This window comes from Microtus pennsylvanicus, chromosome 3 (genome assembly GCF_037038515.1).
Source record: "Microtus pennsylvanicus isolate mMicPen1 chromosome 3, mMicPen1.hap1, whole genome shotgun sequence".
Lineage (NCBI taxonomy): Eukaryota > Metazoa > Chordata > Mammalia > Rodentia > Cricetidae > Microtus > Microtus pennsylvanicus.
In genome coordinates this window covers 88,082,328-88,107,617 of record NC_134581.1, presented here as the reverse complement: position 1 = coordinate 88,107,617, position 25,290 = coordinate 88,082,328, and the positions used below count along the sequence as shown (strand labels likewise).

The window sequence follows — 25,290 nt, the reverse complement described above, 5'->3', positions numbered from 1 at the left end:
ACACAGAGATCTTTCCTGGTGGCTACTGTGAACTACCTGTATAACTGCTGTGTGATGTAATCATTTTTTCTATCATTTATAAAAACAACTAGACCTGATTTTTAATAAAGTTTTGGACTTCAGGCTAAAGTGAACAAGTAGTTCACAGAGTTGCACACAATTATTTACCTCATAATTTTTCCATTACATACATCGTGGTTTACAGTCCTTTTACACGCTTGACTGTGTGACTGACACAGACCTTTGCCATCCCTGAGATGTTGGCAGAGTTCATCTACAGCACACAATAAGTGTTCTTTCTAGAAAGTGGTCTGAGGTGATGTACAGGCTGGACACAGATCAGAAAAGTGCAGTCTCCACTCCTATTCCACAACTACTGAAGACCAGTTTTTGACTTGGTTTAAAATTAATGAACCAATATTGATAGAGTATTGTGTACAGTCTGTGGGTTTTGACAGAACATATATTGAATATGCCATAGTTTATGTTTCCATTCACCCATGAAGGACACCTTACTGCTCTTGTGTTCTGGCAAGTATGGGTAACTCTGCTATTATATTCACTTGTAGGTTTTGTGTAGATTTTAAGCTTTTAAGTCCTTTGGATAAATGCCATGGTGTGTAGTTATGGAATCACATAGTAAGAATATATTCAGCATTTAAAGAAAAGACCAAAGTGTCTTCCAGAGTGGCTATACCACTTCCCATTCCTGTCAGCTCTATGGGGTCTTGCTGCTGAGCTTTCTTGTTCCTGTGTGACAGCAGTCAGGTTTTGAGGGCTTATCCATCACACGAGGTGTTTAATGATATTGTGTGACTGTCGTAACCCTTCAGGTCATAATGCTCTTGTGCTACCAGTTGTTCTTTTCTGCTCATCTTAGCCTCTGGTGCTTCAGCTTTAGTGTGTAAAGAACCACAAGGGAAATATCATAAAACACTGAACTCAAGGACTAAAGCCCCCAAATTCTGCTTCAGTAGTTGTGGGATAGGATGCCAGATCACTTCTGGTGTGTTTTGTCTCTGCTGGAAGTTGGTTAAGACCAGCAATTTGCTACATTATGTTTAACACATTGTTCTAGCCCAGACTATAATTTAGCTGTGAGAACAGAAGAGTAAGTTCATCCATGTGTTTAAATTATACCAGGACTCTCTTTTCTTTAAACTTCTTGGAGTAGAAAGTGTGAGATTATATTAATGACAATGATTTAAAATTCTGAAATGTGTAGTCTTGTCTCCTAAGACATACATTGAATATTTTAACTTTGTTTTTTAAGGTTTCAGCATATTACATATTTCAGGTGGGAAAGAAGCCGTCACTGTTTTAAAATAGCTGGCATCACTCTCAGATTCATGCTCCTAAGCATAGGCCATTCTTGGTGTGTGGAGTAAGGTCCTTAGGTCAAAGTCATTATACAAGCATAGTGGTAGCAGCTTTGATCATTATTAGTTTAAGTGCAATGTTCTCATAGGGTTTCTGCTTTTGTCTTGGGATGGGCTCCACTTACATCATAATTGCCCAAGAAACTGGGTTTGGGGCCGGGCAGTGGTGCACACCTTTAATCCCAGCACTCAGGAGGCAGAGGCTGGCGGATCTCCGGAGTTCAAGGCCAGCCTAGTCTACAAGAGCTAGTTCCAGGACAGACACCAAAAGCTACAGAGAAACCCTGTCTTGAAAATCAACAACAACAACAACAACAACAACAACAACAAAACTGGGTTTTGGTATCAGGATCTGAGGACATGGAGTAGGAGGTTAAGTTTTATAGCAAATTCCACAGATGATTTTCATATGGAGTCCACTGATCCAACCTTCTGTTGTTAACCCTTTGCAGAGTTAGAGGGAGTCAATAAAATTCAAAAGTTGTTCTATCTTCCTAACTCACGGGGATTTTTCCTTACATACATTGGCAAAGTGGTTAATATAGAAGATAAATCCCATTTGGAGGTGACAACGATTTGTATGCTTCTCCACAGGATGGTCAAGGATCACATGTTTTGTTTTTCTAATTATTCCAGAACAGTGTGTGAGTGTTTCTGTGCACAAAAATTAAAAAAATTCTTCAATACCAATACTTTCTTTACCTAAGAGTTTAATGTTTTTCTCTCTGATTGTCATAACAAATGTAGGTACTTGGAAAGCTTGCCCTTCTAAAAAAAAGATGCACCTTTTTATAACCCAAAAAAGAGCAAAACATTTCTTTTATAGATAAATATTGAGAAATCATATTAATACACAAAGAATGTCATCTAGAAGCTCACATATTTTCAAGAGCAGAGGGATTACATGATATAATAGAAGTCATTTTGTAAGTGCATATGTAAGCTATTCTAAGCGCATTTTCATTAACCGTTAACTCTCACAACTTTAGGTGAGAGTCCTTTTATCATATTTACATACAGAAAAAAACTAAAACAGCCTGATCAGTGTAGAACCCACATAATAACAGGCATTCTGGGTAAAGAACAGATCACAGTAGCAATTTGTGAACAGTAGTGACCTCTATCTACTTGTCTGCTTGTAAGAATCCTAGATTTCTGTAGTAGATGACAGTGGGCCATATGGTTCAAAAGTGTCATTTAAGGGATAGAAGTCTGGAGGCAGAACTGAGGAGATGGCTCATTGATCAGAGTGCTTCATGTCCAAGCAAGAGTACCAGAGTTCGTATTCCCATAACACTGCTGGGTAGGTGTGCTAGCTAAATTTTAATTCTAGTCTTGGAACATAGACATGGGTTTTTTAGGACAAGATGGTTAGCAAGACATACTGTGGACCCTGGTTTTGCTTGAGAGACCTTGTCTCAAGAAGAATAAGGTGGAAAAGCTATTAAGATCCCCAATATTGGGGTCTGAAGAGATAGCTCAGTGGTTAAGAGCACTGACTGCTCTTCAAGAGAACCCAGGTTCAATTCCTGGTACTAATATGGCAGCTCACAACTGTCTATAATTCCAGTTCCAGGGGACACGACACCCATGGCAAAACACCAGTGCACATAAAAAAATCCCTATTGTCAACCCTGTCTCCAAATGCATATGTACACATGTGTTTGTGTACATGTTCATCCTTACATATGTGTGCATCCACAAACATGCAAATTAGCACACACATGCAGACACAGCACACACAACAAACCCCACACACCAAAAAATCTAGACACAGAAATATAGATAAATTGTTTTATTTCATAAAAATGGTAAATACAAAATACAGTCATTACTAGAATGCTACAAATACAGAACTGAGTTCTGACTTTGCACCAGCCCTCCTTTAGATCACAGAAATGTGTAAATTTTACATATTTTTATTCATTGCCGATGTTTTAAGTTTTTCAGGTTGATGCGTTGTTATCATTGATACCCAGAAATGAATTCTCTACTGCATAGCTTTTTATTACTTTATATCATCACAATATATCCTACCAAGTGTTGTCTGACATGTCTAATTTCACTGAAGCCACTGATAAGACAGTTACGAGCAGTAATTACTAAGCTCTTCAAACCGTATATTCTCCCGTTTGAACTGTCTTCTAAGACCCTTTCCTATGACTCTGAAATAAAAGCTACAAATAACACGTCTACCTACCTGTGTATACAATTTCCAAAACATCTGAAACTTTCACACACAAAAGACATAAAAAGCAAAATAATTTCTGTCTTTTAAAATACACAACATTTAGATATAGCTACTTAGGATAAGCACATAAGAGCTTTCCTACTTTAAAGGAAGTCCACAGACTGAACAGCATCTATTAAGCATGACAAGGCCCATTTATAATAGCTTCAAAAATATGCAGCTGTAAAGCTGAAAAGAGATGTAAAAGATATGTATACTGTATACTACAGGAGCTTACTGGTTGAAATGAAAACAACCCAAGTAAGCGTGATTGTGTGTTGGTAGGCTCTGTTCTTAAATTATTCTTTCTTCCCAAATTGATTCTAGGTAAAAATCCCCACAAACTTCTTCTGTAGAAACTGATGAGAAGATAAAACAGTTCACATGGAAATGCAGAAGATTTAGGATAGAAAAACCAGGCCTGATTTGTAACCAAAAGAGAACTAGCTTAAAGTGAAGGTCTGCTATAGAGCTTCTGGATCAAGAAGTATTAATGCAAATAAAGACTGCTTAGTGGAACAGAATAGATTCTAGAATAGACCCATACCTATATGGATAAGTGATTCCAGTAACCATCAGATGCCAGTTCAGTGAAGGAATGACTTATTTTTGCCACCAAGATGAACTTTAGTTAATATGTTGCGTCAAGTGTGAAAATTGACTCAAAATAGATCACATATCCAAAAGTAAAGAATAAACTATAAAACTCCTCAAATGAAGATAAGAGAAAATGTCTGTGGCTTTGGATTTGGCAAAGGTTTCTTAAGTGTAACATCAGATGAACAATTCATAAAATAATTTTAATTTTGTAAAATTTTAAAAAGCACCATAAAAGAATAGAAATATAAGCATAGACTGGGAGCAAGTCTTTGCAGTAATTACATCTGATAAAGAACTTGAATATAGGACATGTGAATGAAATCCAAAACTCACTAGGAAATGGAACTTGTTTTCAAAGATGGGCAAGGATTAGAACATACACATAACCAAAAGGATTTGAATGATAAGCATAGATTTTCAACACCAGTAGTCTTTCAGAAAGTGTAGGTTATAACAATGAGGCACAGCCCCATAACTTACGTGGCAAAGCTGAAGAATTAGAAGTTTTGTGCAGTGCTGGTTAGAATGTAGGGTTCTGCATTAGTTTATAGGATTTTTAGGTGAGTTATACACCTATTACATATCTTCTCTGTTGGGGGAGGCTGTTCGTTCATTCCCAGCAGCTCAGACCCGAAATAATCACTCCGAAACTATATTATTTGCCATACTGTTTGGCCAAGAGCTTAAGTGTATTGCTAGCTAGCATATCCCAAACTAACCCATCTCCATTAGTCTGTGCATCACCATGAGGTTAGTGTCTTCTGGTAAAGTTTCAACGGCCCTAGCAGAGATGTTTGTCCCTGGTGGTGGCTACATGGCTTCTCTCTGACTCTGACTACTTTCTCTCTATATATATATCTCTTTCAGCCTGGCTTTACTCTGTTAAGCCATTGGCCAAAAGCAGCTTTTTTATTAACCAATGGCAAAACATATTCACAGCATTCATCACCTCCCACATATTTTATCTAATCCTTTCCTAATGAATTACCCAAGAAGAAAGAAGGAATATGTTTTTGTAAAATTTGAACGTAGGTGTTTATAGTAGCTTTATATATAATAGTCTAATACTGTAAATGATTATATTATCTGCAAGCTTCAGATTAATGAATATGATAGCATCCATACAGTAAAGTTCTTCTTAGTAATAAAAAGGAATTAAGCATTTATACATGCAGCTACGTGAATGATCTTCGAAGTAATTATGCTATGTGGAAAAAGACAGATAAGGCAACTTTATTCCACAGGATTCATTCAAATGAAGTCATAGAAAATTTGGAGTAATGTACAATGGTTTATAGGTATAAAAGTTGCCTGGCAGCAGGGGGAGAGGGTGAGATTTAAGGAAAGAAGAATTACAAGGGAGCCTTAGGGTTGGTGAGTGTATTTATATGCTTCCTTGACTTTGGTGTCAGAACTTACTAAAATATAATTTTAAACATGTGTAGTTCATTGTGTACCAGTTGAACTCAAGAATAGTAAAAGAAAAAATTATGCCCAACTCACTTGCCAATTCACATCCCTTTACTCTTCTTCATTTTATATAGCATAGTTTTTTTTATTACTCTATTCTTACAGATTCCCAGTGAAACTCTACTTCTTATCTATCTTATCTCTTCTGCTTTGAAAGACACATTGCTACTAGATTTCTTCCTAAAACAGACCTTCTGTTCCTCTGGTGTTCAGAATTTTCTAGCTTTATTTTCTGCAGAATGAACTTCAAATTTCTTGCTTGCTATGATAAAATGACTACTCATGACTCTGACTGCATATTCTCATTCATTCTCTGTTTCTGTCTTATATACCGGTGTTCTCTCTTTTAAAGATTTTTGTTTTTTGTTATGTGTATGAATGTTTTGCCTGCATATATGTAAGTGCATTATTTGTGTGTTTGTGGTACTGGTTGAAGCCAAAAGAGGAGCATTGGATCTCCTGGAACTGAAGTTACAGGCATTTGTGAGCTGCCATGTGGGTGCTGGGAGCTGAACCTAAGTCTTCTGCTAGCAAATGTTCTTAATTGCTGACCAGTGCTCTACTTTATAAACTTACTCATTGACCATATTTAACCATTAACCCATTCACTCTGACTTAAGCATGTTACTCTTTGCTGCTCTCGTGTCTTTTTTAAATGATAAAGGAAACTAAATAGAGTTTTAGGGCAATTGTAATTTGTTTTATTTGACATTTCCTTGAATTAACTCAACAAAGAAACAGAATCTCCTTAGGTGTTTGCCATACAAGAGACATGTCTGCCCCACCCTCTGAGTTGTGATTGATGTCATTCCATTGTTCTTCATTTCCCGTCACCCACTTTTTGTATTTACTGTCTCTCTCCAATCTAGATTCTATGCTCAGCATTACATTGAAGGTGAGAACAATATTTTCCTCCCAACCCTCACAAATGTGTAGTTGGGACCAGACTCTTACAACAAAAGGCAAATTACCAAGAGAGAACCAACTTTATTTACATGTAGTGCATGCGGCATGGGAGAGCTTCAGGGAACAGGAACTGAACCATTGGACCTTCAACAGAGGAGCAGCTGATTGTGGAGAAATGACACAAGGGAAAGCAGCCCCAGTTTTTCAGAGGTGGAGAGCTGGCGAGGCAATGTGGGAGAGAGCCCCTGGTATCATTGCAGGGTTGCACCAAGGATCAATGAGATTGTACATCATCCTCTAGGGTGAAGGGAGAACTCAGACCTTTTATGAATGTAATAGATTACTGTCCTACCTTAGGCCAGGCCTTCTTACTCCCCCCTCCCCCAGTTAACCTCTCCCTCTAGAGAACCAGTGAACCAGAGGAACAACCTTGGGTATATAGGTAAAAAAAAAAAAAACCCCAAAAAACAAAAACAACCAGAAATACAAATCAAACACTTAATAAATCATAAAGTAATCTATTTTAGAACAATTCTTTGGGATACATATGGTTTTATTATTAACAATATGCTTGTTTAGCATATTACAAATTAAATTAAACCTTGAATATGTATTTTATAATGTGGGATATAGAACTCATCAGTATTTTTCATGTTTGATAGCTATTTTGATTTTGTTATCATCAATGCTAAGATTAACATGGCATAAAAACCTACTGTAACTTATTAGAAGTATGTTTAGGGCCATTTCAGAAGTGATTGGAAGTTCTCTCCTAATTTCTGGGCAAAATTTATTTTATGATTTTTATATTAAGCAAGACGCAAACAGGTTTTTTTTGTTTGTTTTTGAGACAGAGTCTCTCTTCATAGCCCCGGCTGTCCTGGAACTCACTATATAGGCCAGGATGTCCTCTAACTCACTGAGATCTGTCTCCCTGCCTCTGTGTTTTGGGATTAAAAGTGTGTGACATCACTCTACCAATCAACAGCTTTTACAATTAAGCATTCTAATCAAATGTGTTACAAAGATGCACTAATTTAACAGTTACTGGTGCAACCAGAAACAAGATAAGGGAATGAGAATTTGCACTCCAGCTTTTAGATCCTTTTTTGTAAAAGCTTTTGCCTTTTTAATTTTGTTTTGTTTGTCTCTTACTCTTCATTTGTGAAAGGTTCTATTTTCCACTTCTAGTAACTCACTGGAAACAGTATTTGCTCTAGTTTTAAAATCTAGACTAATCGACTCTATAGCCAGTCATGTGCATGTATGAAATGGAGTTGGGAAGGGCCTGGAGGTCAGACTGGGCTCGGTCTAAAGCAGAGTAGATTCTCTGAGAATGGTTGTGGAAAGGGGAAAGTAATTTGCATTTCTATGTTTTTGGACTTGTTTGACCATCTCAGTTATATGGTTTTCTTCAAAGATAGATAGCATGTGCAGATATAGAAAAGTTTTAGTTCACTTTTGAGTGTTGCTGAATTTGACGTGGTACAAGATTAATATGGAAGGAAACTAAGAGCATTGGTTTAAATGGTCAACAGGGTGTCCATACTGGATAGAAAAAAAAAAGTTGAAAGAGACATGTTACCCAAGGGGGGAATGTAGGCATGAAAGGCTTAGAATGCCTCAAATTTCAGCATTGGTTGCAGAATATAAACACCAGAGATTTAGGGGGAAGGAAGTTTTAGTTAGCAAATGATATACTGGAGTTGTAGCTTTCTGAGGCCAAATGACTCCCATAGAAGAATCTGGTATGACTTAGTGGCCACAGATCTTTGCTAAGCTTATAAGCTTTGCTCTTATGATAACACCCAATAAATTAAACTTTAAAAGTTTGTGAAAGTCAGTGATATGCATGTTACTGACATGTTTAAATTTCTTTTTAGCTTTTGGTTGGCTGCTTCAGGGAGACAATATTTAAGAGAAGGCCTCCATGTTGAGCAAGGATTCTTTTCTCTTCCTACTTGTACCAAAGCTCCAGGCTGTTTCTATCTCACTGCTTTTCTACCTAACATTTTCTTTAATTTGCATCAAAATATTTTTAGTCTCCTCATTGTTGAAGCTAAACCAGACTCTCATAATTAACTTACATGTTCTCAAGAGAGTCCAAAGCTGAGCTAGGACTTGCCAACCAGTCAGAAGAGATTCCAAGAACTACCAGTGCTTCACAGGCACATGACCCAGTAGATAGCTACAGGTTAGGGTGAGCTGGAGTCACTTGTAAAACTCTCTGAGTTTAGTGTGGCTGCTAAATGCAACCTTTACTAAAAATTGAATGTAAGTTTACAATAAATGAACTGTATTAAAATACAATGTATTGTTACTATTCTATTATATTTTACTATTTCTGCTCCTGAGGTTCCGTTTTTCTCATGAGTTTGTATAATACAAATATATTACCAAGTGCTATTCTGCATCATTTTTCAATCTTGTGCCCCATTGGCACTTTAAAACTAACTATGGTAGGGGTGCTTATGCCACAAACACTAGAAAATGCCATAAATCAACATCATTTTCTTCATTGGGGCCTGTTAATGAACACCAGCACATTTCTAGCTTCAATACCCTCTCCAATGTCTCACTTCATTGCAGAGACTTAAGGGGAAGCTACTGAAGTAATGTTCCTCATCCCTTTCTGTGATCCTCACTCTGTCCCAAAGTCAGTCTTCTCCCCCTTTTGATGTCTTCCTCTGCTGCCTCTTTGCCAACCTCTCCCAAAGCTGGATCTCATTTGAGCCAGGATGATTGATAGGCCTGATTCTCTTCTTCCCAACACTGATGCAGAAAGAGTAAGATAAGAAACAAGATGTCACATCAAGTAGGTCCTATTGCCAGAGCTCTAGACACTTTCAGCCCTTAACACTTGGTATGATTTAGAGGTGTTCATATGTGCTGGAGTAGTTAAGTATCAGTGTTCCTTAGCTATTTTAGGGTTAGTTATGTCAGTTAATAGTACTTTCAACAGAATACAGTTTCATTTATTTGCAATGGATCATTTAAAATAGGAACATAGAATCTGTTTGCCTTCTACAAATACATAATTGTCTGTCTTAAATAAAAGAGCCCTTCACCATTAAGAACGCTTTTGACTTTAAGGAAAAGAAGGCAAGAAGAAAGGTAGATAGTATCTACAGTTGAGTCAACAGCTTAATAATGGTAGGCAAAGGCCTCTGAGAGTCTCTAGGTCTTTCTTTGTGGTCAGGCGATGCTGAGATGCCAATAAGCACAAGGAGAGAGAGGAGAGTAGCATGACATTGCATTCACATATGTTTTAGTTTTACCTGAATGTCAAATCTAGAAACTAAATATTTTGTTTGCCTAATATTACAGTGTATAAGAAAGAGCACTGAGAACAGTGATCAGAATTTGGCATTCAGTTGATCTATTGTAGATCTGCACCAGATGTGAACAGAATTTTCCCATATACTTAAATAGCACATTGAGATAAACTTAGAAGATAAAAATAGTATACATGGTGACATAGTCCCCTGAAGAAATGCATCAAGCTTTGAGCAGTCTTTGTAGGGAAGTGATGTGAAACTCACTCTTTGCTGAGTTTCAGATAACACCTGAGCTAAAGAACTAAACTAGGGATACACACACACACACACACACACACACACACACACACACACACACACAGAGGATTTCTCTGTGTAATAGCTCTGGCTGTCCTGGAACTCACTTTGTAGACCATGTGGGCCTCAAACTTGAGATTTGCCTGCTTCTGCCTCCTGAGTGCTGGGATTAAAGGTATGTGCCACCCTGCCTGGCAAAGCTAGGTATTTTTACTTAAACTCTTGAAGTATGAGTGGTGAGATTCCTCATTTCACAAGTTGGAAAACTAAGCTGTTTACTCAGGGCCCAGAACCTACGAAAATGGATGAGCTTCTTTTCCAGTCTAATCTTTATGGCAAATTTTAGGTGTTTATAAATTGAACTGAATTAAGCTATTATGGGAGGAGTAACATTTGAGAGTAACTTAGCTTATATACACAGAGAAGAGATGGCATAACATCCTATTCATCTGGTGGAGGAGCTAGAGTCCTGAAGTCTTCAGTAGCCAGCATACTGGGATAATAACATAGCATTTGACAAGTGATTACTACATGCATTCAAGTTAAACTAATCTGTTTAATCCCCATACACACCCTTATGAGATAAGTATTATTATTATTGTGTTTGGAGAGGGTAACTGAATTACAGAGAGGCCAAGTTGCTTATCTAACCTAACAAGTAGCAAATTCAGGATTGGCCCAGGCCTCTTGCTTTTGAAGCTGCCCCTGTTAGCCGGTATGCCATGTATCCTCTTGAAGAATACAAGTTGTTTCTTATCCAGTCCTACCAATCTTGGAAGAATTTTACTTGTTGGAGAAACAGGAAGTTGAATAGAAAATATGTTAAACAAATTTTACTACTAAAACATATTTGATGCATCATTTTGCAAGACATGGCTTTAATAATCCCTAATTCAAAATTTTTAGACAAAATTCATACTCGATTAACAACCTCTTTTCAACTTACTGTGTGATTATTCTTTATAATTTTAAGACATATCATAGAGTATCGATTCAGAAATTAAAATAATAATATAGCAAACGAGTCTGTGAAAAATAACCCCACACAGATGGAAACTATGCAGCTCAGAACATCATGAGTCATACTCTTGGAAGACAGTCCCATTCTTCCCCAATCTTGTCAACAAAGGGGGATGCAGCATGATGTAGTTTTCATGTTTCATTTTTAACATCTGCTGCATGGCGTCCCATTTATATCCCTATCTGAGGAAACATCTATAAATATTGGTAAAGATTTTCTTTATACGTTTTCTCTTGGGTGTTTATCTTTGTAGTCATTCTCTTGGTCACACCATATCTCTGAGTGCCTGGAACTCAGTACTTTCCACATACACCTTGTTGGGATTTCAACTAAGGCTCTGCAAGCAGCTCTAATGTAATGGCAGTGTGGTGTGCTCTGCAAAACCAGTTTGTTGCTCTTGGTGGAAGGTCTTTCTTCTTCCTTCCTGCTTACCCTTATCTGCACTGCTGATTCCTTAGCAGCAGTGGGTATTGTAGTTTTAATGAGACATTATTTCAGGAACTTATTTATCTTTACTATTTTTAAATGAAACCTGCAAGAGAGTGAAAAAGATACTCCTAAAACAATTTGAATTATGGCTTGATGTTGGTCTTTTTAAAATCAACTTAAATGTTGATTGTAGAGGTATCAATACAACTAGATTAAGATTTCAGCTAGATACTATTTTGCCTATATGATGTTTGGCTTGTAGTCTGATTAGATATTTTGGTTGGTATGAAAAAATTTTTTAGGAAATTTAAAACCCTAACAAAGCAGATTTAGATATTTGGACAGAAAACAGCACATAGCTTTGCATACTCATAGCAACAGATTGTTTTATTATTTGTTTGTGTAATTGTCATCTGGTATTCAGAGACTTGGAATATTAGAATCATTTGGGAGGAGCTGTAGAGTACATTACTGGAACTGAATCGGCAGTGTTCACACACTGATCTGTTGGCTGGTTTGGAATCCTCTCTTTATTGCTTTTCTTTAGGTGGGACTCTTCCCTGGTCATTGTGTCGAGTTAATTAACCAGAAAGTTCCCCAGTCAGTGACCAACTCAGTGCCAAAACCAGGTGAGTGCACCTTCTCCATCCTGTGATTGTGGCCAGCTGGTTGCAGATAACATATGGTGTATTTCAAGAAAGTATTTTGCTTGCTTTGCTGTTCTTAGCATTTATTGATAGATACGTTTTATATGGTTTTGATTTTTAAATACCTTCTTTTTGTAGAGCATGTCAAAGAATTATGTGCATTCCATTATTTTGGCAACTTTAATGAATTGTGGGTTGTGTAGCTTTATAATTTTTTGCTCTTATAATTATATAGTAGGAGGCTAAATACTGATGGATAAGGTGAGTACACGTTAGAGAAGTAACATTGGAAGCCACCTCTAGTGACTTTTGTTTATAATCCTAATATGTGGGAGGAGAGGCAGGAGAATCAAGAGTTCACGACCAGACTCAACAATGTTGTGAATTTGAGTTCAGCCTAAGCTTACACCCCTCCCTCCCTCCCTCCCTCCCTCCCTCCCTCCCTCCCTCCCTCCCTCCCTCCCTCCCTTTCTCCCTCCCTCCTTCCCTCTCTCTCTCTCTTTCTCTTTCTCTTTGTATGTAGGAAAGAGAGAGACAGAGACAGACAGACTGACTGACCTACCTAATCTGGGTAGTATGATTAGTTGAAAATTCAAAGTTGCAAAGAGCATATATTTTATCTGTAAGTATGGGCATAAAAACTGTTTGGAACAGCATTTCTAATTATTTATATAGCTTATTTAAATATATATATAAATATGTACATAAGTATGCAAATATGTACCACAAGTTATAAAGAAATAAAGCAATATTACAAGGGATTTAAGGAAGAAAGAGAATGGGGATTTTTAAATTTATTCGAGCAGTTTTGCCTGGGCAGGGTTCTACTGAATTGCTAGTTCAAGGATGCTTGATTTGATAATGAGTTTTATTTTTATAAAAAATAGTCATACTGTGTAGGGCAGCGTGGCCTCAAACCTGCACTCTCCCTGCCTCTGCCTACTGAGTATTAGAGGGGTAAACTACATACCTTGACCTCAATTTTTAAAAAGAAAAATAAGAGCAATGAATTTTGAAGGGAATAAGGGGAATAAGTAGTGAAATTTACTTTTCCTGGTTATCTTATGTTTCTTCTGCTCTTTTCCTCCATCCTAATGAAAGAAGAAGACATTTCTGGGCCCCCAGATTTATTTGAACTGTTTTTCCTGAAGTAGCCGTAAGTTTAGAACTCATATTTGAAAAGCAGGAAAAGAAAAGCTTATTCTTTTCTATTATGTCCTCTCCCACGTCTGTGCTCAGTGCACATCAGGCAGTGCCTGTGTTGAGCACTCTAGAAAAGCTAAAGGGGACAGCCTTTCACAGCGTTTCTCTTCACAGCTTAGGGGGCCATTATTTCTCTCATAGTGATGTATTTTAGGGAGACTAAATTTATTTCTCAGTAAAGAAAATTGTTCCAAATAATGTTGTCTGTAATTTTGCTTAAGCCAGCATTTTTTTTGTCATTTTTAAGCAATTTTTCCTGCTTTGGGTGTTTGATTGATAAATTTTTATTGGTAACTTTTATGATTTAAAATTTTTTTTACAATATGTCATTAGTCATGTAAAAGACATTTTTAAATGTAATTTTTGTATCATGAAGTTCACTTTTTAAAAATACATAATTCAGGGCTGGCAAAATGGCTCAGCAGGTAAAGATTCTTGTTACTCAAGCCCAGCTACCTGAATTTATCCACAGAGCTCACATAAAATGGAAGGAGTAAAACTGACTTCACAGTTTTCCTGTGACCTCCATACTCACGCATGACACACTGCCTAGACAGACAGTACACACATATACACAGACTTATAAAGTACAACATGTAATTCAACGTCTTCAGTGTCCTCACAGTTGTAAAGCCAATATGAAATGTTTTTATTATTCCCCCCAAGGAAATATTGTGTCAATTAGCAGGCATTGGAAATGCTTCTGCCTTACCTCTCTGACTCAGTTTACTCTTTGTCTCTATGTATTTTTTCTATTCGGGACATATCATATTTTTGTTATGCATGTTTTCAAGGCTTCCTCTGCAATAATGTAGCTATAACTTAATGATATCTGCCTGTTCATGTGGAGTTGTTTGTATTTCTGACAGCTCTGAACAATTACATGCAACTTTTTGTCATGTTTTCATCTTTCTGGTACATAGGGTTTTTTAAATTAATGTAAAAACGTATAAAAATGTGACTCTCAAATGACACATACATACTACTATATGTTGCTCATATTTGCCCACAACTACCTTTACCTATTCCTATTCTCCTTTATCACTGGTCCTCCCCTCCCCCACCCCAAATAAATGTCTACTTTCCTGATATCTAGATTCTACACAAGAAGAAAAAAGACAATATTTTGTCCATCGATCTCGCATGACAAAATGCTTGTGTAAATTCAGTTTTCTTTTTCCTTATTACCCTCTTTCATTCCTCCCTATCTTTAGGCACTTTGCTCCCCCACACATAGTTAGTTCCCTACTCCATGTCAGTGTACGTATTTAAATCTGGATTTGGCTTGTAAGAGGAGATATGATAGTTGTCTTTCTGAGCCTAGTTTATTTTGTTTTACACAAGGACTCCAGTTTCATCTGTTTTCCTGTAAACATGTGTGACAGCTAATCTCAGCTGTCAACTTGACACACCTAGGAGCAGTCTCCTTCATGACTACTGTATATATTACCACATTTAAAAAAATTGTTCATGTGCAGATGGACATCTAGTCTAGTCCCATATTTTGGCTATTGTGACTATTGCAACAGTAAACATGAATGTGCAAGTGTTTGCGGTGGTTTTGCTGATGTATCTGCCTTTGGGTATGTGCCAAGAGTGGTGTGTTATTTACTTTCTCATTTCTATGACAAAATGCCTGGCAAGAAGGAGGGCCTTGTATTGACACATGATTTGAAGGAACATAGTAGGGAAAGCTTGGCAATGGGAATGTGAGACAGTTGGTCACATTATGTCCTTGGTGTCTTAGTTAGGGTTACTATTGCTTTGATGAAACACCATGACCAAAGCCACTTGGGGAAGAAAGGGTTGATTTGGCCTACACTCCTGTATTATTGTTCATCACTGAAGAAGTCAGGACAGGAACTCAAGCAGCTCTGGAACCTGGAGATAGGAACTGATGCAGAGGCCATTGAGGGGTTCTGTTTACTAACTTGCTCCTTGTGCCTTGCTCAGCATGATTTCTTGTAGCCCTCAGTACCACCACTCCAGGAATGATACCACCACAGTGGGTTGAGCCCTCCCTCATCAGTCATTAATTAAGAAAATGACCTAATTGTTTACATTTTGTTTACAATCCATCTTCTGGAGGCATTTATTTAATTGACGTTTCCTCCTTTTAGGTAACTTTAGCTTGTGTCAAGTTGACATAAAACTAGCCAGCACAGCAGGAAGTAGAGAGATGGATGCTGCTGCCTCCTTCCTCTTTTCCCCTTTTTATTTAGTATTTGAATCTAGTCTATGAGACAGTACCATCCACATTCAGAGTAAGTTTTCCCCTGTTAAGTCTCTCTAGAAACATCCTTATAAATATGCTCAAAGGCATATTTATATAATCAAATTACCTAGATGATTCATACATATATTTATTGGTCATTTATATTTTTCTTTTAAGATCTGTCTGTGCAATTAACTTGCTCTATTTATTGATTGGATGATTTGTGGGGGAATCTTTATAGAGTCTAAATATACTTTTTAATAAATATACGTTTTGTAATATATAGTTGATTAAGATTTTAACTCATTCTGTAAACTGTCTCTTCACTCTGCTAATTGCTTTCTTTGCCATGCAGAGGCATTTTGGTTTCATGCACCTACAGTTTGTCAGTTTTTGAAGTTATTTTCTGAACTATTAGATGAAATTGGAAGTTTCTGTCCTGCCTGGTCCCACGGCTATTTATTCTCAAAGAAACGCACAGAGGCTTATATTAATTATAAACTATTTGGCATGTTAGCTCAGACTTATTATTAACTAGCTCTTACAACTTAAATTAACCCATAATTCTTGTCTATGTTTAGCCATGTAGCTTGATATCTTTTCTCAGTGAGGTATTTTCTTGTTGTTTCCTCTCTGTCTGATTGATGACTGTATTTCTGCCTTTCCTCTTCCCAAAATTCTCTTAGTCTGGTGACCCTGCCTATTCTTCCTGCGTGGCTAGGAGCAATCAGAATTTTATTAAACCAATACGAGCAACAAATCTTTACAGTGCACGAGAGTATTATCCCACAGTATTTAGAGGCTTTTTCAGAAAGTCCTTTCATGTGCCTATATCTTGAAGTAGTTTTTTATGCTTGCCTCTAGCAATTTCAGCATTTCAAATCTTATGTTAAGTTTCAAAACATGTATTAATTTTGATAAATTTTGAACTGATTTTTGGGCAGTGTGAGAGGTAGGGATCTAATTTCATTCTTCTTCATGTGAATATCTACATTCCCCAAAATGATTTCTTGAAACCTGTAGATCCTTCTGGCACCTTTGGAAAAAAATAAGTGACTTGGCTTGTTTTTAGACATTTCATTCTACTCTAGTCTCATGAAAGGGGTACATAGAGACAAACAGAGACAGAGGGAAAGAGAGACATACAGTAGCATGCCGTGTAGTTTGGGCGCTGTAGTTTAATTTCAGATCAGGTCTTGTGATACTACTAATGTTGCTTTTCCTGATTAGGGCCACTTTCATTCTTCAATGACCTTATGCTTCCATATAAATTTTAGGATTCTTTTATTTTTTTTTCAGTTCTGTGAAGAACGTTGTTGGAATATTAGTGGGGATTGTATTGACAGTGTGGATAGCTTTTGGTAATATAACCATTTTCACCATGTTAATTATTCCACAATTATTCAACAATCATGGGAAGTTTTTTCATCGTCTAGTGTTGGTTTTTTTTTCCCCCCAATTTCTTTCTTTTGTTTCTTAATAGTTTTCATCATGGAGGTCTGGTGTGAGAGGGCCTTCTGTCTGTGTGTTGGTTTTATTCGTTGATGAATAAAGAACTGCTTTGAGCCTATGGGAGGGAAGAACAGAACTAGACAGGGAAAGTTAGGCTGTATGTTGGGAGAAAAGGGGGCAGAGTCAGGGAGAAGTCATGGAGCTGCTGCCAGAGTCAGACATGCTGAAACTGCCATGCTGAAACTGCCATGCCAAAACTTTGTCGATAAGCCACTGCCACTTGGCGATACACAGATTAATAGAAATGGGCTAAATCAAGATGTAAGCATTAGCCAATAAAAAGCTAGAGTTAACGGGCCAAGCAGTGATTTAATTAATACAGTTTCTGTGTGATTATTTTGGGTCTAAGCTAGCCTCGCAGCCAGGAATCAAGAAGCAATCTCCTTCCAACAGAGGTCATTCACCTCCTTGCTTAGGTTTATTCTTAGGAAGTCATTTTATTTTATTTTATTTTTTGATTTCTTCGAGACAGGGTTTCTCTGTAGCTTTTGGTTCCTGTCCTGGAACTAGCTCTTGTAGACCAGGCTGGCCTCGAACTCACAGAGATCCGCCTGCCTCGGCCTCCCGAGTGCTGGGATTAAAGGCGTGCGCCACCACCGCCCGGCAGTCATTTTATTTTTTAAGCTGTTGTAAATTCTTTTACTCCACTTCTCCCCATTTCTCACCATGTTCATTGTTGGTATGTAGAAAGGCTTTAATTTTTGTGTGTTGAATATGTATCTTTCTACCTAGTTAAAAGTGTTTATTAGATCTAAGAGTCTTGTGTGGGATTCTTTAGGGTCTCCTAAGTTGTCTGCAAATAAAGAAAAATCGACCTTTTTGCCTTTTTATGTATTTTATATCCCTTTGATACATTTCTCATGTTCTTCTGTTCTAGTTAAGATTTTAGGCACTATACTAAATTAATAGTGGATTGGATACCTGTTGAAAGGAGCTGTGGGCCACTTCCTGCCACCCAGCTCCCAGCCGCCTGGCTAGCTTATGCCCCAAAATAACAACACGGAAACTGTATTCTTTTAAACACTGCCTGGCCCATTATATCTAGCCTCTTCTTGGCTAACTCTCACATCTTGACTAACCCATTTCTAGTAATCTGTGTAGCACCACACTACAAAGTGGTGGCTTACCGGAAAGGATTCTAGTGTACGTCCATCTTGGGCTGGAGCTTCATCACGTCTGCCCTGGAGAAGAGTGGCATGGCGTCTGGCTCACTTCCCTTCTTCCCAGCATTCTGTTCTGTCTACTCCACCTACCTAATTTTCTGACCTATCAGGCCAAGCAGTTTTCTTTATTGATTAACCAATGAAACAGCAGATTGACAAATGACCTTCCCACATCAGATACTCTTATCTTGGACCTGTTTTTAGAGCCCATACTGTCAGTTCTCTTCTTACTGTAACATTAGCTATAGGTTTGTTATATGTGAATGCATGAAATGAATGAAATTTATGCCCTGGCAATGCTGAAGCATGCATGGACATGGACAGCCTATATATGGCAATTCTGTTGAACCTGTTCATAATGATGGTCTAAGTTGATGAGGACAACTGACTAGGTTTCTTTCTCAAGAGGGCACCAGATCTCATTACAGATGATTGTGAATCACTATGTAGTTATTGAGAATTGAACTCAGGACCTTTGGAAGAGCAGACAGTGCTCTTTGCCACTGACCATCTCTTTTGTTAACTTGTTATATGTAGACTTTAATATATTTGAGCATTTTCCTTCTATTCTTTACTTTTCCCATGAATTTTAATTATTTCTTGAACTTTATCAAAGGCATTTTTGCATGGAATGGTATTATCCAGATTTCGGTCCTTAGGTCTATTTATATGATTCTTTTTTTGTTTGTTAAACCATTTGTGCTAGGTATTTTTTTTTTGTCAACATGACACAAGCTAGAGTCATCTGGGAAGAAGGAAGCTTAATTGAGAAAAATGCCTCTATCACATTGTCCTATGGGCAGTTGATTAATATTGATGTGGAAGGACCCAGCCCACTGTGGGCAGGTGGTTATATAAACAAAAAAGCTTAGTGAGTCATGAAGAGTATGGTGGTTTGAAAGAAAAAGCCCCCCACCGAAGTGACACTATTAGGAGATGAGACCTTGTTGGAGTAGGTGTGGCATTGTTGGAGGAAGTGTGGTCTGTAGAGGTGGGATTTGAGGTCTCATACATGCTCAAGCGATGTCCAGTGAGGCAGTTCACTTCTTGTTACCTACTAGATGTAGAACTCTCAGCTCCTCTCCAGCACCATGTCTGCTTGCACACCTCTATGTCCCGCCATTATGATAATGGACCAAACTATAAGCCACCCCATTAAATATTTTCTTTTGTAAGAGTTACTGTGGTTATGGTGTCTCTTCATAGCAGTAGAAACCCTAGGTCATAGAGCCAGCCAGGAGGCAGAATTCCTCCATTACCTAGCATTCCTCCATTACCTCTTCTTCAGCTTCTGCCTTGAGTCCCAGTGATGGATCATGACCTGGGAGTTATAAGTTAAAATAAACCTGTTCTTCCCCAGGTTTCTTATGGTCATGGTGTTTATCACAGAAATAGAAAGCAAATTAGATACCACCCTTGCATCATGAAGCAGAACTAACATAGCCATGTTATTTGATCTTGATGTGCTCTGTATTTGTTTAACTGTTTTAATGAATTTTTGTGTGCATATTTTTTGTATGTATATTCATTGTGGAAACTAGTCTGTGGTTTTTCTCTGTTGTGTCTTTATCGGATATTACTATCACAGCAACACTCAGATTCACAAAAGGGCTTGTATTTGTATTTGTAGAACAATTTGAAAAGGATGAGTGCTAACTCTTTTTTGGAAGTCTGGTAGAGTCAGTGGTGAATCTTTTTAGTCCAGAGATTTGGGGTAGGTGGAACTGCTTACTGCTAGTTCAGTGTCATTGCTTGTTATGGATACTTTTATGTTGTTGGGTCTCTTAATTTTGCTAGGACATATGTATTGTGAAGAATTTTTTTCATTTATATTTTCCAGTTATTTCAGAATATGTTTTCAAATTATTTTCTAATAATCTGAATTTCATTAGAATTTATTGTACCTCTTTTTATTTATTTATTTGTTTATTGGTTTTTATTCAAGACAAGATTTCTCTGTAGCTTTGGTCTATCCTGGAACTAGCTGTTGTAGACCAGGCTGGCCTCAAACACACAGAGATCCACCTGCCTCTGCCTATTGAGTGCTAGGATTAAAGGTGTGCAGCACCACCACCTGGCTCTTTTTTATGTCTTATGGGGGTGAGTCTTCTGTCTTTTTCTTTTGGTTAGATTGAATAAGTGCTTATCAGTCTTTTTTTTTTTTTCAAAGAGACAGCTCTTTGGTTCAGGTTTATTTACTTTGTTTTCTTAGTCTCCATTTCATTAATTTTTCTCTGGTGTTTATTAGTTCTTTCCTTCTTCCAGTTTTAGATTTGTCTTGGTCTTGATTTTCCTATGATTTTAAAGAACATCATTACGTGATTTATTTGAGCTCTATCTATGAGTTTTAATCTAACCATCCATAGATATATAAACTTTGATTTTTCAAACTGTCTTTGCTGCATCTCAGGAATTCATTTTCATTTAGCAATATATTTTATTTCCTCCTTGATTTCTTCAGTGTCTATCTAGTCATTCAATAGTATGTTTTCAGTATCCCAAGTATTTATGTAAATTGAAAATGTATATACACACATATATATTATATGTTGTTAATTTTAGTTATATTCCACTATAATATGATATCATACAGAAAAATCCCAACTCGTTTATATTTGCTAAGACTGGTCTCATGGCATAAAATGTAGGCTGTTTCAGAAACTGTTACCTGAACCTCTGAGAAGAATATATATTTGATAGTTTTTGAATGCAATAGTCTCTGTTGTGTCCATTTGATGTGTAGAGCAGTCTAGCTCTTTATGTGTTGATTTTCAGTCTGGTAAGAGTAGGTACTGAAGTCTCCCATTATATTAGATCACACCTGTCCTACTATATCTATCAGTATATGTTTATGATGCTGGGAGTGCCAACATTTGGTGCACATATATTAACAGCTATTTTCTTTGTGCTTCCCTTTGTTATTATCTAGTGGCCTTTTAATGTCTTCTGCTACTTTGGGTGTAGTAGCATGAGTGGCAGGGCTGCGTCCCCAGCACCCCAGCCACCTGCTAGCTTATGCCTGAAATAATGACACGGACACTGTATTCTTTTAAACACTGCTTGGCCCATTTCTATCTAGCCTCTTCTCGGCTAACTCTCACACCTGGACTAGCCCATTTCCAATCATGTGTGTAGCACCCTAAGGTGCGCTTACCGGGAAGATTCTAGCCTACGTCCATCCTGGGTCGGAGCTGAATTGCGTGCATCTGCCCGGGAGAAGGGAGCATGGCGTCTCGGACCTCTCTTCCTCTTCCTCCCAGCATTCTGTTCTGTTTACGCCACACACCTATGTTCTAACCTATGAGGGCCAAGCAGTTTCTTTATTGCTTAACCAATGAAATCAACAGATTGATATATGACACTCCCACATCACTTCCCCTTTTTCTGTTTAAACAAAAAAAAGGAAGGCTTTAACTTTAACATAGCAAAATTACATATAACAAAAGAGTTATCAAGTAAAAATTACAATAATCTTTATCATAACTAAGGAAAACTATAACTAACGATTCTTAACTCCATCAAAGACTCCAGAGAGATACAATATTACCTAAGCAAACAAGAAAAAAGCAATTTTCAAAACTCTAGAAATGACAGAGACATCTCGCTGCCTGGACAGTCATCCAAAGTTTCTCTGTACCGTTGGGGCATCAATCTTCAGCCTTCAGGCCCATAGTATCCAGCAGACATTTCCATGAAGCAGGAAAATTCAAAGGCAGTCACTATCTGCTTGTTCTGAAGAATGTCTTGCAGACTCTTTCATGAATCAGAAACCCCGAAAGATCATCTCACCTTTAGGCAAGTTCAGTAGTCCTCTCTCTGTGGGATTTCTGTGTCCAGTCAATAGTCCAGGCAAGAGCAGTTTCTTGCCCAAATGGCTATCAAACTCCATAAGGATCCTCTTCGATGCCCATCTTCTTCTTGAAGTAGATTGGTGCTGCCAGGAGCAGAGTGTCTCATTGTCATGAAAAATCCTAAGTTATTAAAACATTTAAGATGCCATATTCTATAATCTTTGAAAGATTTGAAGAATGCCTATCTAACTGAAATGTATCTCTATATATCTAGAAAATCTAACTAACATGACTACAAGCTTGACTATTACTGATGATTATCCATTAACCTATATTTCTTAATTATACATTACATTTTTTAAAAATATTTATTTATTATGTATACAATATTCTGTCTGTGTGTATGTCTGCAGGCCAGAAGAGGGCACCAGACCTCAGATGGTTGTGAGCCACCATGTGGTTGCCGGGAATTGAACTCAGGACCTTTGGAAGAGCAGGCAATGCTCTTAACCACTGAGCCATCTCTCCAGCCCTACATTACATTTTTTAATGAACTACACAATCACAATATCTTAATCAATAGCAGAAATATGCATATACATATAACAAAATTGACCTTAAATCTCTATCAATAAAGCAAAATCTATACTAATACAAATTATTCATATCTATATCATATCCCCCTTTAAATGTTAAAGAACGTTTATAAACCATATTTGGGAACATAGGTGCAGTTTTTTCTCTCCAAACTGCTTCTTGCTGAATGGGGGCGTCGTTAATTAGGTCTTTCATGGTATAACCTGTGTGCTAGTTTTATCTCAGTTGGCAGTTGAGCAAAGCAATTTTCTGAAGATGTTCACAGCAACCCTTCCTCAGCATTCAAATAATTCAAAGAGAGCATAATAGCATACAGTATCAAAATTCTCTGTGTGTTTTCCATCTTTGTGCGCTTTATTTTAACCTCTATTTTGTTTATTTTTACTTTTATTTTTTTTTCTGTATCTTTGACCTGGAATAACTCTATAGACCAGGCTGTCCTTGAACTCTCAGAGATCCGCCTGTCTCTGCCTCCGAGGCATTGGGATTAAAGGTGTATACTACTGCACCTTGAACTCACAGAGATCTGTTTGTCTCTGCCTTCTAGGCACTGGGATTAAAGGCCTGTGCTACCACACCTTGAAGTCACAGAGGTCAATCTCCCTCTGCCTCCCAAGTGTTGGGATTAAAGGTGTGTACTACCACACCCAGCTACTCTCTTCCTTTTTTTTTTTTTGTTTTTTACTTTAAGAACTTCAACTTTTAGTCTGCATATATTTTTAACACACTGTAAACCATTTAGAAATTTTCTTTGTCTTTGAATCTCTCTTTACTGTATATCTCTCTTTTTCTGACCACATGAGTCTTTAATTTACCAAGCAATATCAGTAGGACTAAAGTCGTGGCTTTGACGGCTGGATCCAGCCCATTCCTTAGCTTTCCAGCCTCATGGCTGAAGTACTGGCTGTAGCCATGTTTACTGCCACAACTCTATGGCATTTCAAGGTCCCTGCCAGCAAGTAAGTTGCAGCATTGTGTCCACAGACAACACACAAGTCCTCTCTCTGTAGTCTGCCCTCCTGCCTCAAACAGTCAGAGTTTGCCCTGGCAGGATGGCCCAGAAAGCCAGCATTTTTAAATGGCGCAGCTTTTTTCCTGCTACGGCTGAAAACCGAAAAGCATGCATTCAGCTTTTCGTCAACACCATTTAAGTGTTTCGTGGCAGGACCTCTTAAGAGCTGCAGGGTTTTGCAACTAAAGCTGAGTCAGGAAAGCCTCTCTTAGATGAGAGTGCTTGCTTGCTTCTAGCAAGCAGAGCAGACCCGAGAAATTGCTGTTACCAAGAAAACATGCTTTACTCTTTCCCAAGATTTCTCAGGCTTTCAGTGGATACAGTTGTCCACACGTCTGGGCGCCATTTTGTAGTAATAGGAGCGGTGGGGCTGCGTCCCCAGCACGCCAGCCGCCTGCTAGCTTATGCCTGAAATAATTACACGGACACTGTATTCTTTTAAACACTGCTTGGCCCATTTCTATCTAGCCTCTTCTCGGCTAACTCTCACACCTGGACTAGCCCATTTCCAATCATGTGTGTAGCACCCCAAGGTGCGCTTACCGGGAAGATTCTAGCCTATGTCCATCCTGGGTCAGAGCTGAATTGTGTGTGTCTGCCTGGGAGAGGGGAGCATGGCATCTCAGACCTCACTTCCTCTTCCTCCCAGCATTCCGTTCTGTTTACTCCACCCACCTATGTTCTAACCTATGAGGGCCAAGCAGTTTCTTTATTGCTTAACCATTGAAATCAACAGATTGATATATGACACTCCCACATCATTTGGGGTTTTAATATACTTCACATATCAGGTTACCTGTATTGTCTTGATCTCAGTTGTGATTAGTTTGGTACACATATGTGCATCCTTTCACTTGCAGTCTGTGGTACTTTTGCCATTAGATTTCTTGGAGACATTTCATAGTTGGATGTTGTCAGTCATTCTGTCTTGCCTGGTTCCCATAGTTGTTAAGTCCCAAAGAAATCACACAGAGGTCTACATTAGTCATAAACTAATTGGCCCAGTAGATCAGGCTTCTTATTAACTCTTATAACTTATATTAGCCCATTATTCTTGTCTATGCTAGCCACATGGCTCGGTACCTTTTTCAGTGAGGCAGTCACATCTTGCTTCTTCTTCACAACTGCAGAGAAAAGGGCTTCCTTCTTCCCAGAATTCCCCTGTTCTCCTTGACCCACCTCTACTTCCTTTCTGGTTGTCCTGCCTAGACTTCCTGCCTGGTTACTGGCCAATCAGCATTTGTTTAAAATATAATTGACAGAATATAGACCATTGTCCCACACCACTGTTGGGTGTTTTTAAAATTTCATAGCTAGCCATTGTCTTTCAAATAAAGAATTAAGACTATGTATGGTTAGAGTTATTGCTGAATCCTTGAATTTTTGGATACTTTTTCTGTTTGGTTGGATTGTTATTTCTTTTTAATTATTTACTACAGTGTTGGATTGTTGGTCATAAATTGATTTAGTTTATGCTTCTCTTGAAATTTCCCTTTTCCCAGTCAATTTAAAAACATTACTTTGCTAGATATGGCAATGT

General features: G+C 37.8%; 1 protein-coding gene across 3 annotated transcripts in view; it reads left to right on the top strand.

Moving 5' to 3' along the window:
• Arhgap32 (Rho GTPase activating protein 32) overlaps window positions 1–25,290 on the top strand; it is a 230,826-nt gene that overhangs the window by 159,378 nt on the left and 46,158 nt on the right. For all 3 annotated transcript variants that reach the window (XM_075966426.1, XM_075966423.1, XM_075966424.1), the window contains one exon: window positions 12,158–12,239. In XM_075966426.1, coding sequence (XP_075822541.1) covers window positions 12,158–12,239 — 82 coding nt within the window. The remainder of the gene's footprint in view (window positions 1–12,157; window positions 12,240–25,290) is intronic.